The 16,219-nt window shown below is 42.5% G+C and overlaps 1 protein-coding gene across 1 annotated transcript in view; it reads right to left on the bottom strand.

Annotated features, from left to right (window-relative positions):
- igf2bp1 (insulin-like growth factor 2 mRNA binding protein 1) overlaps positions 1 to 3,677 on the bottom strand; it is a 47,389-nt gene extending 43,712 nt beyond the window's left edge. The window contains exons 1-2 of the mRNA XM_062407130.1: positions 3,336 to 3,677; positions 2,100 to 2,160 (exon numbers count right to left, since the gene is read on the bottom strand). Of these exons, the coding sequence (XP_062263114.1) occupies positions 2,100 to 2,160; positions 3,336 to 3,510 (236 nt within the window). The 5' untranslated portion in view covers positions 3,511 to 3,677. The remainder of the gene's footprint in view (positions 1 to 2,099; positions 2,161 to 3,335) is intronic.
- Positions 3,678 to 16,219: the final 12,542 nt, after the last annotated feature.

The raw sequence follows: 16,219 nt of genomic DNA on the forward strand, positions 1-16,219 counted from the left end.
TGTGAAGTCAATACATTTGTTGGCTGAAATTAACATTCAGAATTAGACTGCTGTTGCGTCATAGAGGGGATATTTTAAACCTAAACACAAGTTATTCAGTACATTTGTGAAGACTCAAACATTATGTCCACATGTAAGGGTCCAGCAGTTGAGCAGATGTTTGACATAAATATTTAAAGAATCATTTTGGGGGCATCTTTTTTCTCACGTTAGCTGAAAACATTGACGGCCATTTTAAAAATGGGGCTTCAAAAATGTGTTTTCCATCAAATTAATCCAGTTCTTCTGCCTTCATTTTTTCCAACTGTTATCCTTTTATCATGAACAACTACTGGACTCTGCTGTTTTACTACAGGGCAGGCTGGACACTGAGGAGACCCAGTACTATGCAGTACAGTGAAAGAAAAAAACAGCAGCCTGTGCAGAGTTTCTGCTTCATTCAGAGCTTCGCCATTTTACCCTCACTGGCTGACGTGCAGTGACTCCCCTTTGCGTGGAGGCAACACGTGTTGTGGAGCCACTGAAGGCCTTGGCTCGCCCATGTTGGCCCCTCATCTCACAAATCACCTTTATCATTATGGCTCTTCAAGGTTATCACACAGGAGGTCTGGGACACTGTGCACGACACACAGCACCATCAGAATAATTTACTGACCCGCTGAGAGATTATAAGATATTACAGCCTGCTGCCATGTTGGTTCCCTAAGCATGACGAGTGACCTGGTTCTGCAGTTTGACATAAACAGTGAGATTCAGCCTCCCTGCATAATGTCAGTCAGCTGATTAGCTCAATTAAATGTATATGTAAGGGGCCATATCCTAACCGACATTATCTCAAGGCGCTTAAAATAGTTAGGTCCAGACATTGAAAATATAGAGAAGTCCAACAGATCCCACACACTGCTGACATTTGTTTGCGCCACAGCCATGTTGCAACATTTATGGAGAAGAGCAAGCCTCCAAAACCAGCTCCATTTCAAATATTTGGCCACATTCACTAAAAAACGCCTTAAATGCTGATACACAAATAATGTTGAATTTCATTTGTAGCAAACAAGTTACCACAAGGCTGAAATCTATGAATACACACATAAGCACACATGTGGCCCAACAGCAGAACATGGGGAGCTGAGCTCACGGCTCATCTCATATCTGTGCCAAAGGTTACAGGCATGAAATATGGTCTATAGGCCGATTCCATGATACGGTTTAATGCAGGTCAAGTCTGGCTGTTAAAACCAAGCAGCTGATCAGCAGTGGACCTGTCAGTTTATCCCTGTAACTTTATAAAAATAAATAAAACAGCTGTAATGTGTCTATTAAAAAGCTTTACAGTCAGTATGTTTAATGGTCAAATATTTACACTATTCTATATTTAAAAAGAGAAAAAATAAATGTTAGAATTAAAAATATGAGTTTTTATGAGAAATTAGTGGGATTTAACTCGAGATTTATGGGAAGTGTAACCAGCATTTTGAAATAATGTAATCTCCTTAAAATCACATTAAACTCTGCATTTAGGGTGGAAATATATTTGTGCCATGCCTAACAATGCGTGAATCCGTCATAACGGTCTGGATCGGTTTTTATAACGACTTTTGCAACCTAAACACGTAAATGAAAGAATTTGGATTTATGGTTTAAATGCGCATTGATATGGCTGCACATGTCAAAACTCCGATTTTGTTTAAAGTTACGATGAAGCTGCTTCATGACCCGCAGATTTTTCACATGTGGATTCCCCTGTGTGTTTTTGAAACCCCGTTCACGAGCAGTGGAGGAGAGGGTTGGACCTGGGGCATGCTGCTGTCACTGCTCAGTTTTACAGCAATGGCCGACAAACTTGAAGCTCTACACAACCACGCCAACAAAACAACAACCCGAAACTAGTGGCGGACGCAACTTTTGCACAGTGGCTGCTGCGGACAGCGCGTGGGGGGCACGTCTCACTGGCCCCACACTTAGAGCAAAGTAGTGAGAGAAAGCGTGACAGTCAGTGAGAGTCCATGAAAGAAAAAGGCCCTGGAAGAGGTGATGCAACACATGAAAGGGGGTTAAGAGAGGAGGGGGGGAAGGGGGGAGTGTGCACTGTTTAGTACCTTTGCTTCTTGGGGACGGAGTGCTCGACCTCGATGCGCTTCCCCTGGAGTTCCACTTTACCTGGAAGAGAAGGACGAGTTCACCATCAGCTGGGGCTACATGCTAACGGTCATGTGTGTGTGTGATTGTGTGTGAGTGGTGGTGGGGGGGAGGGGGGGGTATTTAGGGTATGTGGGGCTAAAAGCAAATGGCACCTTGCAGCTAACTTTACTTTTCGAGCTGCGGCTGAGCCAAGCGCCGAGGAGTCGCTAAACCACGTGAAGGGGTCAAGGGTAGGGGTGGGAGGTTCAAATGGCCCACAACACGACCTGGAAGTCCCGGGGAGAGCGAGTGGTCGTCCCCCTGTGGTCCACTATCAGTCACTGGAGCCCCCGCACGAGATCCAATGCAGGAGCCACCTCTCCACTGATATTAATTTTAGCCTACAGCTGGCGGGTGGGTGTTTTACAAGATCTCCACCGCGGCCCAGGGAGGGCGGCTGCTCGTGTTCGTGAGGCTTCATGTGGAGTACAAGAAGCTGCCTGGCATGGCGACCTTGCCTCCTCCCGTTACTTACAGCCTACGTGTTAGATCACGAGAAAAAAGCCACGAAGCTCAGGCGTGAAGACGGGTGCTGACGACCCCGCCGCTGCCCCTCGTCGATCGGGCTCACATTGATGTTGTGTCCGGGGCCTGGTTGGATAAGTAGGCTACACAGGGGGGGTGAAGGTGTATTTTCTATCTTTGTCACAGTCGAGTTAAAGGGGGAGGGAGAGGCGGCGAGGCTTCATTCTACACCACAGGAGCCAGCGCGAGGCGTGCGACACATCAGAATGTCACTCACGTGCACGTTTAGCAGAAGAAACAGCCGGAATTAGCAGAACTGCCATTGGAAATTAACACCTCTACTGATTAGAAGGATCAGTGTTGCAAAGTGCAGCAGAATGCTCAGCCTCCTCCGTGTAGCTTTACGTTTACACTACTCCTGTCCCTCCCCCTTGCAAAAGTTGAATGGCTCCCCTGGGGATGTTGCTCTCCGCACACCACAATTCACTCAGTCGATAAAAATCATTGCGATCATTATTCTGCATGTTCGTGAAGAAGCCAGGAGTTGGACGGGGGGCAAAACAGGGGCACGCCGCTCAAGGAGGGCACGAAACACGGGCTGAACACCGCTCCCAGTGCAGAATGAATGAAACTAACGGTGGAGAGAGTAGTGGGGTGTCGTCTTTTGTCACTGGTCCACCTGAACTCACCGGAAAACGTCTCGATCGCCTTCATGGCCCATTGGTCGTCCGGACAGTCCACAAACGCGTAGCCGGTTTTCATGAGGAACTGTCCGGAGTATTCGATCTTGTGCTCATCGAAGGTTTTCCCCAAGTCCTCGGCGGTCACGCTGTCGCTTAGATTCCCAATGTAGAGCTTGTGCATGGTGGAAACTGTTTGTGTCCCAAGTCCAACCAAAAAAAAAGAAAAGTCAGAAAAAGACAAACCCGGGGATAACTCAAATTGAAGCCAGCAGCGGAAGAAGAAAAAGTTCTCCTGATTTAGCAAATAGCGCAACAAGACGGTGTCACACTTGCCACACTGAAAGTGGATATCACGCTGGGTCGCTTAACGAAAAAAGAAAGACCAAATAAATGCAACCAAAACAAGAGAGGGGGGGGGGTGTTAATTCTCGACCGCAAACTACAAATGAAATTTGAAAAGTGTAAAAAAAAAAAACAGATTGGTTTTGGAATCGAGCTATAAATCCAGGAGAGGACGTGGAGCAGGAGAAGAAGTGAAATCCTTTGACTTGCAGCCCCAGCAGACGAATAACAGCAGCAGCCTGTAGGCTCCGGACCGCACTGTGGAGGAGGTGGGTTGGATGATGGTCTACGGTGGAAGAGTGGGGAAAAACTGTGGCAGGATCCAGTCCGGAGAAAACGCCCCCCGCCCCCTCTCTCTCCCTCTCTCTCTCTCTCTCTCTCTCTACGGTGACACCGCCCCTCCGCCGACTCCGATACACGTTTTTTCTCTCTCTCTCTCATTTTTTTGTTTGCAAAGAGGAAAACACGTGGTGCGTTTGGAGTAGGTTGGAGAGAGGAGGAAGGGGAGGGGTCCTCTCCAATCTTATCCCGGGGTATTCACCAGATGAGCGCGTGCGTAGCCTACATGCGACCCCCCCCGCCCCATCTCAATTCTGCGCCGGGTTCGCCCCCCTCCACCCCACTACGTACTGTACGCGTGCTAGGCGCGGGCGGCCTTTTTACGCAACATGACGTACAGGCGAGCGCACATGCGCCCTCGGGCCGGCGCGGGCGGAGATAACAGGCAACGCAAAGAGAGACATGACTTCCTCCACTGCTCAGTAATGTGATCTAACCACTCCAGCATCACGTCGGGTAACATAGGGTCTTCTTTACACTTAATCAACCCGAGCAGCGCCTCCCTAACTCGGCTGCCCAGCACTCGTGTCCCCGCCCTCCCCGTGAATGTGACATGAATATGGTCAAGTTGTCATGACCTTTCATACATGACCTCTGGTCAACCTCGGGGTGCTTGGGGAATGGCGGAGTAGTAGGTCCCAGGGCTCAGTGTGTTTACCCCGGGGGGCTCGGGGGTGCTGCTGCTGCGACCTGGAGACCCGCCACTTACTCTGATGCACTGGTGTCTCCGCCCGGAGCCTCATCCACTGCAACTATAACGCACCAGATATGGCGTCGACACCGCGATGACAGCGGCTGGTGAAGAGAAGGCGGGCGGGGGTCTCTGCTGCTCACGTTGGGTATCAAACCGCACCGCCCCCTCTGCTCTTCAAGCACTTCTTCAACCGGGCTAAGGTTACCGCTGGCTCATTGAGGCCATGGTTCCAACAGATGACTTCACACACAACTTCCGCCTCCTCCATTTTGCCGCACTCCTGCAAAGTGGCGCAGTCGCCTGGCAACCGCACAGCACCGCACACACAGCGCGCGCCCCTCTGCGTGGAAGACGGCTTCTCAAAATGGAGGCAGAGAGGCGCACAGGCCGGCCTCTCCCCCTCCACACACACATACAGACTGGCGATCTGTGTGTGCACGTCTCCCGCTCTCCTGCGCTGGTTTCACATCTCTCAGGTCCAGGACTGGCTTTTCAAACCCTCCGTCCTCCCCGACAGTCGCCTTCTACACTTTGGAGGCAAAACTGCACAGGCACGGAGGCGACGCTTGCGCTCGCCTGGTTAGAAAATGGCTTCTATCCACAAAATGGATCCAAACCCTGGAAGTTAGCGTGCAGTGGCCAAACTGTTGCCTCGCCACGTCTGACCCTACACACACGAGGGCCTTGTAAAATAATTATATTAGTGTTTTTTCTCCATAGCATAAATAGGAATAAATAGGCTGCTGTGTCTATATGTGGTTCTGCTGACATCAGATGGTAAAATGACGTTGTGTTCTCTATCTATTCTGCAAATTGTCACTTTACTGTAAGTAAACACGTAAGCTTATTTAACATTCAAGCTATGAATACATTTGTTTAATTTGTCCTATATGTAAATGTTGTTTAAGTCCTTTGGCTACATGTAAGTACAAGTATATTATTTTTAAATTAATGTAATAATCATGTTACATAAAGACTTGACACATCCAAGCCAGAGTCATATCTTTATTGGATTAAACAGCCTGAAGTGCAGAATATGGAGTAGAGCTATTATAGTGATTATGTATTAATCACAGCATTCCTGATTATTTATTGGTAAATTAATAACCCACTTAATGTATTGGTCTGCAATCAAAGTCCAGTGGATTTCGAGTCTCTGTTCCTAGCTCTGAGGCCGCTCCACCTCCCGGTCTGTCTTGTCCTTTGAGAACACACAGGTGGAGTTGTTCTCTCCTGAGGTGGCTTGAACTGCAGAGACATGGGTCACATGGGAGCTGGTCAGGTGACAGGCTTCCACGGGTCAAATACCCCCATTTTGCCCCTGGCGGCATGAATGTTATTTAGTGTGCATCCCATCAAATGGAGCTATATTGTCATGACTTCGACTAAAAGTTAACAACCCAAATATTAAAAATATGTATAACTATAGTTTATTATATACTATGTTGGCTTGTGTTCTTAAGCGTAAAAGCCTTGATATATAAAAAAAATAAATTTGCAAAATTCATTTAGACTAGATATAACTACATAACCATCCTCAAGTAAAATATATACGCTCAAACGTTTGTGTGTATGTGTTGGGGGAGGGGTCGATAGGCTGGGGTCAAAGGCTGTGGAGGAGAAACAGGGTGAACTGGGCGGGAATGCAGGAAGAGAGACAAACAGCCTCAGGGAAATGATAAAGAGGTAATGTTCAGCTCTTCTACTTTGTCTTTCTCTCTCTCTATCGCTCTCTCTCTCTCTCTTAATCTCTTCCCTCCTTCTTCCTTGATATCACTTTGTTGTCTCTTTGAAATGGTGGGTGACCACAATTAATTTTTCTGATTGTGAAGTGACACTTTTACAGGTAAAATCAAGAAAAACTACCAAAGTATACTAAAACCAAAAAGAAGAAGTATTTCCCATGCAGAATGATACGTGTTATGATGCATTAGTAGTTTTTTCCACTTTTCTCCATCCCCCAGCACAATAAAAATCTAATTTGATCTGGTGTATAATAATACATCATAGCTTTCTTTGCTGGATATTGCATTAAAAGTGAACCTGCAAATTAAGTTATCAAACATGTATAGTGGTAGTAGTGAGTAGATTGTGACCCTGCCGCCCAAATAACTGTTTTGGTTTGTCCTTATACCCTGTGATATAACCTACAGCAGAAATGCCACAGGTAAAATTACTAACTCAGGTTACGCAAGAAAAGAACAAAATAGCTACTTTGTTTAGGTTAGATTAGTGCCGTCATCACGGCTACAGTAGGGTCATAGGTTGGTCATGGTTCCAGCAGTCTGCATGTTGAACGAACGTAATAAAATCACACGTTCATGTCTCACAGAGTCGAGCCCCCAGGGAAATGTATTCTAAGCTCAAAAGACATTCAAACATTCAAAGCATTCCTGCTATGTGCAGCTCATAAATGAAAGATTAGAGCAGTTGCATTTTTTGGGTGAAAACCTAAAGACGAGTTGTTTTCTATCTCTGAAGTCAACGGTGATGCCAGGGGTCCTTTTGAAATTTACCTTTACGTGCTTACAACATTTTGCATGCACAATTAAATAGATTCCAAAAAAAGGATACATTTATTATACATACAAAAGGGAGAAGAGTGTGAAAATACAAAAGAACAGTTCCGAGTGAACTTACATGGCTAATCACAGGTAGTTATCGTGAGCACACAGGCCTTCTATCATCATCAGGTCCTTTCTCTCAACTGGCCCCTGACATGTCAGAGCACACATTCGCTTCCCTCACTGGTGTTGACCCAAACCCATTTTAAAGCTCTTATCCAGACATGTTTTAAGATATATTTCTTTTTAAAAACAGATTAAAGGTGAGCACAGGGAAACGCGCTCCTTTTGAGTGACAATCAAAACTACAACAAGAATTGTACTTTTGTGCATTGGGGCCATTTGTACAGACAAGGGAGCTAAATCATGACTCATGAGAATCATAAGAGCTTTAAGACGTTATACTGCAATAATCATTTTCAATCAGTGTATTTCAATTTTATATATGGTCTAACCTGATACTCTGTATATATTCTATTTACATTGTATATATAATAATTTTTTCAGACAGAAAATATTAAGTATCCTTTGTTAACTTCACCAAATCACATGAATAGTTCTTTAGCAATAATTAGGGCAATCAAATGTGCAGTCCCCAACAAGTGCACCTCTTTCTCCTTGTTTTATTTGTTTCTTTAAAGTTTTTAAGACAAAAATATAAATAAAATAAAACTGTTATTAAGGTGGTTTCAAAGATTTGTCTTTAGTGGACTTGGAGCTGAGAGCTATAGATATTAGTTGTGAAACATGCTCTAACGGAGACAGATGTTTCATGATATTTCTCAGAATTGTTGAAAGAAATAAAATCGTGGCGTAAATGCCAGACTTTTTCTCCAATGTTAAGTTTCCCCCGACACGAAGAGTAAAGGTTCATAAGTCACTGAAGCCTGTGAAGAGATGAAAAGGTGTTAGGTGACAGAACATCAAAGGCAAAAAGCAGGTGAAGAATGAGTGTTCTTCTGTGAAAAGAAACAAGAAGAGCTGTGCCTGTCAATCTAGAAATCCCCCTTTCTAGAGGCTCAGTGCTTTAACTAATTGAAAAATCTCCATTCTTATTTTCTCTCTGCAGCATTTTCAAGGCACGCTGTTCCTGCAGGTAAAGTCTTGTGTCACCTTGGCACCTTCCTGCAGAAACGACCAGACTGAGAGGATCAGTCCTCATTAGGCGGCCTGTGCTGCGATGATGAGACTGCTCAGGCTGAAGAAGTCTCTCAGAGAGTAAGAAAGACGCACGTTCAAAACCAAATAATGAGATCCAGGCACAGCAGGTCCATACGTGAACGAGAAAATAGATAAAGACTGTGGATATCATTTGTATGAGGCTCACTGTTCCTGTAATTGCAAAGATCCTCTTTATCCCGTTTCAGAAAGCGGTTCCTCTATTTACTCTGTATTAATTGGATAATTTAACTGTCTTTCGTTAGATTTAGTGTAACGTGAATCATGCTGATGACAAGTCATGATTTCCTCTACATAAAAGCAGGCTCAGGAGTATTCCTTATAATATTTTCTTTTCAAGCAACCACTTCCACCGTTCGCTGATCCCCTTTCACGCTGTGTCTCACGAGCGTGTCATTCATATGTAGACGTTCTTCCTGGTAGTGGTTCAGCCATGTTGACTGCATGTGCTAAAACGCTGTCCGTGCGAATTCACTGCCACTGGAACAGGAAGGGGATGTGTGCTGCTGGACTAATGAGATATGCCATCGGGCTGCAGAGACAGATTGTTAGTGCCTGTATGTTACTCTTAACTATTTTACCATTTCAGCCTATTAATGCTGCCCCCTGGTATTACTCTTTAATGTGACCTCATGCAGGCTCACTGTTTCCAGCTGCTCTGATCTCTGGCCTCCTGGTCCCTGGCTGATTATGTTGTGTACATACAACAAGAATAAGATGTTCGACCAGTTGATCAATCCACAGTATACAGGAAGAGTTTGAAAAATACATAATGGGGGTCTAAGTGTCTAGGGCACATGCCTGTTAGTTAAGAAAAATGAAGACAGCAGTGATAGATAGTGACACCGTCCTTGAAGCATAGACCTACCAGATAAGAGCCAGGAGGAATCAGTGAACAGGGAGTTTTATTGCACATCTTTTTCTCTTTTTCTGTGCAGCACAGGAAAAATATGTTTTGGCCAAGTTGTTTAAGCTACATTTTATTTGTATCTGTAGATGGTGATGCCAAGCCAAGATCATCTTTGCTATTCCCAATGTTAAAATACAAGACCATCAATATGAAAAGTGAAATATAAACATGGTTTAATTGTAAATGTACCTTGTGAATAACGTAACACAACCACTGAGAACTATGGTACGATTTAGAATAATTTTCATCATTTCACTTCATTAATGGTGGAGATGATTTTGCCTTTTTCAGTCTGTTAAAAGAAAAACTTGTGAAATACTTATATGCAAACATTCCTTCATTGGTTCATGTTTCAATGTCCTTCTCCTGTACTGGGATTTATTCTGTTTCTGCAATTGCAATTGGAATATATTGTTTATTTAATGCATGCACAATTAAATAGATTCCAAAAAAACGATACATTTATTATACATACAAAAGGGAGAAGAGTGTGAAAATACAAAAGAACAGTTCCGAGTGAACTTACATGGCTAATCACAGGTAGTTATCGTGAGCACACAGGCCTTCTATCATCATCAGGTCCTTTCTCTCAACTGGCCCCTGACATGTCAGAGCACACATTCGCTTCCCTCACTGGTATTGACCTAAACCCATTTTAAAGCTCTTATCCAGACATGTTTTAAGATATATTTCTTTTTTAAAAAAAGATTAAAGGTGAGCACAGGGAAACGCGCTCCTTTTGAGTGACAATCAAAACTACAACAAGAATTGTACTTTTGTGCATTGGGGCCATTTGTACAGACAAGGGAGCTAAATCATGACTCATGAGAATCATAAGAGCTTTAAGACGTTAAACTGCAATAATCATTTTCAATCAGTGTATTTCAATTTTATATATGGTCTAACCTGATACTCTGTATATATTCTATTTACATTGTATATATAATAATTATTTCTTTTAATGTTTCCTTCTGTTAATTGTGTATCCCTATACTGATGTGTCTATTTTGAGCATTCTCTTTACTGCTGTAAGTTAGTACATTTCCCCCTAGGACTAATAAGGGATTATCCTATTTAATTTGAACAAAACTAACTAATGCAACTTAAAATCCCCAAAAGAGACCCAAACAGGGGTCCACTTACTAGCTCTTCCCTGATGTTTCAACCATGTCTCACAGTCTTCCTCTTGCTGTGGTTACAATCTCCAAAAATTAAATTAGGTAGTCGATGTAGAGTTGCTGTCCATGGGTTTATTTTCAAATATTAACTTTTTAAAGTTCTTAAACTGTTAACTGGAGTTACAATGCTTTATATTGAGTTCAACGTGAACTTAGATACATTCAGAGGAAATTCACCTTTTGATTCAATCGGCCATGAACATTTACTCTTAGGAAAAGGATTTAACTTAGCAGGTCATCATTGTAACTTTTAGTCCCAATGAATAAGAGCTGTAGAACCTTGATTGTACTATTTAAAACTTCTACTCTTGCATCTTAATGAACTGAGACAACTCTTGGCTCTCTCAGTACAAATGCAGTGTTTAAGGTCTTAGTTTCTAATTCTGGTTTAAAGTAAAAGCGTTATGTTTTCAAAGTTTCAGAACTGACCTGCAGCAATACTTCCAGCTGATGAGAGACAGTAATTTTCAATTTAATACAACAGAGCAAAAGCTGTAACAAAGTCTGTTTATGACGGGCACTGCAAGATAAGTGTGTGTTGTTGTTTATTAAATGCAGAGGCTGCTTAAGATCATTTTAGGGTGAATACTGGAATCAGCTGATCTGCAGGGAGAGTTTGAAAACTTCTCAATGAGGCACTGGAGTTCAAAAGTTTAAAAGTCAATCAGAGATGACTATGATCGACTTCTGGCATGTAGGTGTAACTTCCTGTACAGACACAGGATGTTCTCTCGGCAGCTCCACTGAACAGACCGAGAGGACACCGCACCAAGTCATACATTTTTTTCATCGGTGAAAGTAAAATATAATATATTCATGAGTAAATAGGAATTTCTGAAGTAAGGGTGCTTTTTTTCTTGAGGTGTTTTCCACAGCACTACACAACAAAACCAAGTTAGTAAGTTCAGACTAATTTCAACATGAGAAGTGGCCTAGTTTATATATGACAAATTCATGTTGACAGCTATGTGCTCATATGAATGGTGAAAGTAAGGAAAAACACACATAGGTGAAATGAGAAACATGAATAAAATGTGGAAGGGAAATAAAACATTTGTAACATCAGTTATTAGTCAAGATTCAACAATTCACCTGTTTGTATATAAGCCAAATATGAAACCCTAATGAAATTATTTAGTTTTAACTTGTTGAGTATTCGTACAACGTTTGAACGTTCCATAAAAATCTGTGATGTATTACAAATACTCTTGAACTCTGTACATGCCAACTATACAAATAATGACACCAAGAAAAGGAAAATCTGACATATTCACATGGAATCTTGTCTTGAAGAAGTTAACTTGATCGATTCCATTCAGATAAATATAAAATGTGTTGTACAACGTTTGAGGAGGCCTGATATCGTTCTCTCCGTTCCAGGCTCAGCTTCTGGTTTTGGTTTCCACATTTTGGAATCAGTTCATGAGGCGAAGATCTGAGTCCTTCGTTCAGCCGGGGTTCAAAAAACTGAATAAAATAAACACAACCAAAGACAGACTGCGAGTTTTCCTTACGACGGCTTGGTATTGGATGAAGGAATTAAAAACCTGGTTGCATGATTTTCAAGGGGGTTGAACGGTGGCTGAATGGACTGCCCGTTCGTGCACGATGCGGAGGAGAAGTGGAGCTGCGGACACAAAATGGAGCGAGGGCGGGGTGAGGGAGAGGGCGGGGTGAGGGAGAGGGGGGGGGGGGGGGGGTTGGAGACACACACTCCTCTGTGACAGGAAACAACATGTGTACTCTGCGTCTCCCTCCACCGCCTCCCCTGCTTCACGCATGGCTCAGGTTTACTACACAGTCCGACCGACGACACAATAAACTGGTTGTATTTGTGTGCGTTATCTATATTCCTCCGCTTTACATATTCAGAACTTTGAAACGTCCTTCAACCACCAGAAACCAGGGAAATCCACAGAGTTACAACATAAGCTACGATACAATCTACCCCATTCTTACCCCATACTGTAAGAAGAAGAAGAAGAAGAAGAAGAAGAAGAAGAAGAAGAAGAAGAAGAAGTTTCATTTGTAGGCGCCTTTCATTGCACTCAATGCCAATTTATAAGGCAGAGATAAAAAAAAGACAATATTTAAAAATGATCAATAAAATGAATAGTGAATAAATATAAGCTGTTTTTTTACTTGTATTGGTACCAGCAACATATTGACTGTATCAGAGGACTCAAGCTTCTCATTCAGGTCTCCTACTGTTAGTTCAACTGCGTGCGTCAGTCTGGTCCTTTACCGCCACCTAGCGGCCGAGGGGGATCCCTACACGCGGGCCTGCTCTGGGCAGGGAGCGGGGCCTTCAGTGCGGAGGAGGCCGGACAGTCAGCATTTATTCCTCTGTGATCTTAATTCCGTTTGATTTGTTTTAAATCAAAACGAGACATGAACATAGCAAAACAATTATTTATTCTACTTTAATAATCATTCCTGTTTTTATTTGGTCTTCGCTTTTGAGAAATAAAGCGCATTCTTGCTTTGGGAAAAATCACATTTCCGGTAGACGCCGCTATTATTAATTAGCTTGGTCAGTCGTGCGTAATTGGTAGTCGAGAGTCCCGTGTTCGCATGTATCAGAGTGTGTTAGTGTGTGTGTCAGAGTGTGTATGCGTGTGTATGTGCTGTGACACCGCGGCCCTCTGACGCCTCAACACCGGCATCGAACAGGCGAATGATTTTTCCTCGATAACGGGTGTCTGCAGAGATCAAAGGCTCCGATCGGCGACTAGAGGACGTGAGTTGGCGGTGATGCACGCCGCGGTGTCGCGCGGAGGGTCACTCCATAGTCTTCATAGGACGCCGGTAAAGGCGCGCGAGTCCGTTTAAAAGTCGAATTAGAATGCGCGTTCCCGTCAAACATGCACGCCGGTCACATGAAGTCTAGCCTGCTGGTTACAGTTGGATTCATTTTAGGACAACTTTTTAGTTAGGGGGGACTCACAGGAGACGAAACTATTCATCATTAATTGTTGATGTTGTTATTGTTTTTTTAGTTATTATTATTATGAAATTCTCCTTTACACACTTTGACACTTTAACTTCCCCTGGTAAATAACGGACTAACTCTAATATGAACGATCTAGACTTTACTTCCAAGGTATTGCACAATGCCTCCCCTGGTGCTTGTAGTATTCCTCACATATTCATTTTATGTCATACCCGCCTATATACTTATAGAGGTCTAATATGTAATATAATATATTATAAAATCTAATACATAATTCACAAATATAGTATACATCCCTTGCAATAAACCTCTGCCAATGTACTACATTTCTCTATTAATATTTTTAACCATAATGAATATTATGCACATCTTTTCTGTATTTTATATTCTATTTTTCTGCCTGTTTTATTACATTTTTTATAGTTTTGTGTGTTGTCCTTTCTGCTTCCTTATGACTCTCTGCTGCTGTAAGTGGACTTTAAATAAAGTTTATCTTCTTCTTTTTCTTCTTCTTCTTTAACAATAACACTTTTTTATATACATTTATAATAAATAAAGAGTTATATTAATATTGAGGAGAAGAAGATATTCCTTTGAACTATCTTGGGTCTTTAACGTTTTGCGTCCAAACACATAATGACAGGAGTGAAGGTTTTAACTAACAGCCTTTACACTCAGCCCTATACTGAATCTCTGTTTTATTTGTATTTCTAATACAAACATTTTGAAAAACAAAATATTTCAATGATTTGTTTTAAAAGTTTCGCTTCCTCTGTGCAGTTTGAGAATTATGCACGTTGTGTGATAATGAAAACTTGAACCCCCATGTGCACACACTGTCACCTCTGAAATGAACCATATTTGCTCATTGATAGACTCTGGATTATTCAATGTAAATTATTAAATTCATGTCTAGAAGAGACTGTGAGAGAAAATGTTCAGCTCAGTATTTCTAAGGTCTTGGCTACGTACAGATGTATTCAGTGTCATCTCTGCTTCATATAGACTCACCTGCTCTCACCTTTTGTAGAAGATGCCATGTCACTATGCAGGATTTATTTAATTATTACATTATTAATATCACAAAGAAATGATGAAGGTCTTCAAATAGTTGTCTCTCAGTGTTCACTTAGCTGTGTTGTTCTGCAGTCACACAGTCCTCATATAGGATGAGATGTGCATCTTCATGGAAACTCTAAAACATTGCTGAGGAGAGTCGTCAAGCTCCAAAAATAAATAAATCAATACTTAATTACTGTCTCTCCCAGAGTAGAAGGGGAATCGGCAAAGAGAGGGACCTCCTTCACTGACCAGGAGTAGTGAGATGGAGGAGCAAGCCAGAGACTGGGAGATGTTGGATGGAGGCCAGTGGCATATCACAAACTGTCAGCAGCACCCTGATACCAGGATGCTGCTGAGGAAGCGAATGAGAGGAAGAGGCTGCTGGACGAGGAGATGGCATCTCAGAAAGAAAACAACTTGGACAGAAAGCAAAGGGTCGAGTTTGGCTGCAGGGTTTAAAGGCATCATCAACCATCAAGTTGCTCAAGCAGCTAATAATTCACAGACGAGTCCTGCACCAGACCATAAAGGAAAGGCACAGCCAACACTGCAGCCAATGGTTCTGGACCAGGAGGAAAGATCCCAACTGGGTCCTAAGATGTTAGGGACACACACCCAGATCGGATCAGTCTGTGGTGGGTCTGTCTTACCAGAGGGTAATTAACTGATATGTCCCTAACATCCGCTGCTGGACCCCTCGCTCTGTTGGTGGTTGGCAATGTATCATCGAACTGGTGCAGAAGACCTTCACCCAAGGGATAGTTCACCCAAAAATATGTTTCACTCACCTCTGATATCCTCTGGAGTCGCGTTCACACATTGAGACTTAAAACAGGGTGTAAATGACACTGTTCGTGTTGAGTTTGAATGTTGGGGCTAATGAACAATTAGATGACACCACATGTGGCATTTAATTTTTTTCCTGTTGTTCAGATACTTAAACTGTATTGGATTTGGCCCCAACGCTGTTTACACCTGAGACTCCATTAGTGTTCTGTGGACTCAAAAACTTCACCCACCCCTCCATCGACTTAGTGGTGGGTAGATAATGATGATCCAAATTTTTGGGTTAACTATCCTTTTAAAAATTCATATTCACCATCTTATCCTATTAGCTTTAAAAAGGAGCATTGTTGTTTCTCAAACTTTCTCAGAATACTAATCAAAATACCATGTTTGCAGAAAATATAAAGGATTTTCATTAAATAACAAAAGCATAAACATGATGCAATTTGATGCAGATCCCTCTCAAAAAATCCAGAAGTAGTGAATTTAAATGTGGATTCATGAAGGGGGGTGGGGGGGGTGGGGTGTTAGGTCTTCGCAGAGGTATGTGCCATCGTAGTTTACCCGATGGTTCAGAACAACCTTGTTTGGCTCTTTTCTCCTCAGGAAGTGAAGCGATTTGATTCATCACATTGTGTCTGTGAGTCTTCAGAGAAGTAGCAATATTCAATGGTTTCTTCTAGAAGATAGGAAAGGGAATATTTTGCAGTATTGGACACTTCTAATACAATGAAAAGATCAACAATGGATATCTCACCACTGTCTGTCACGTTGTGGGCTAATCAAATGCAGATAATAATAAAGTCCAATTAATAAATACAAAATTAATCATTAGTTGCAGCCCTTATGACTGTAAGTTGTGGACAAGCAGCACTGGTGGAGA

Source organism: Platichthys flesus, chromosome 16 (genome assembly GCF_949316205.1).
Source record: "Platichthys flesus chromosome 16, fPlaFle2.1, whole genome shotgun sequence".
Classification (NCBI taxonomy): Eukaryota; Metazoa; Chordata; class Actinopteri; order Pleuronectiformes; family Pleuronectidae; genus Platichthys; species Platichthys flesus.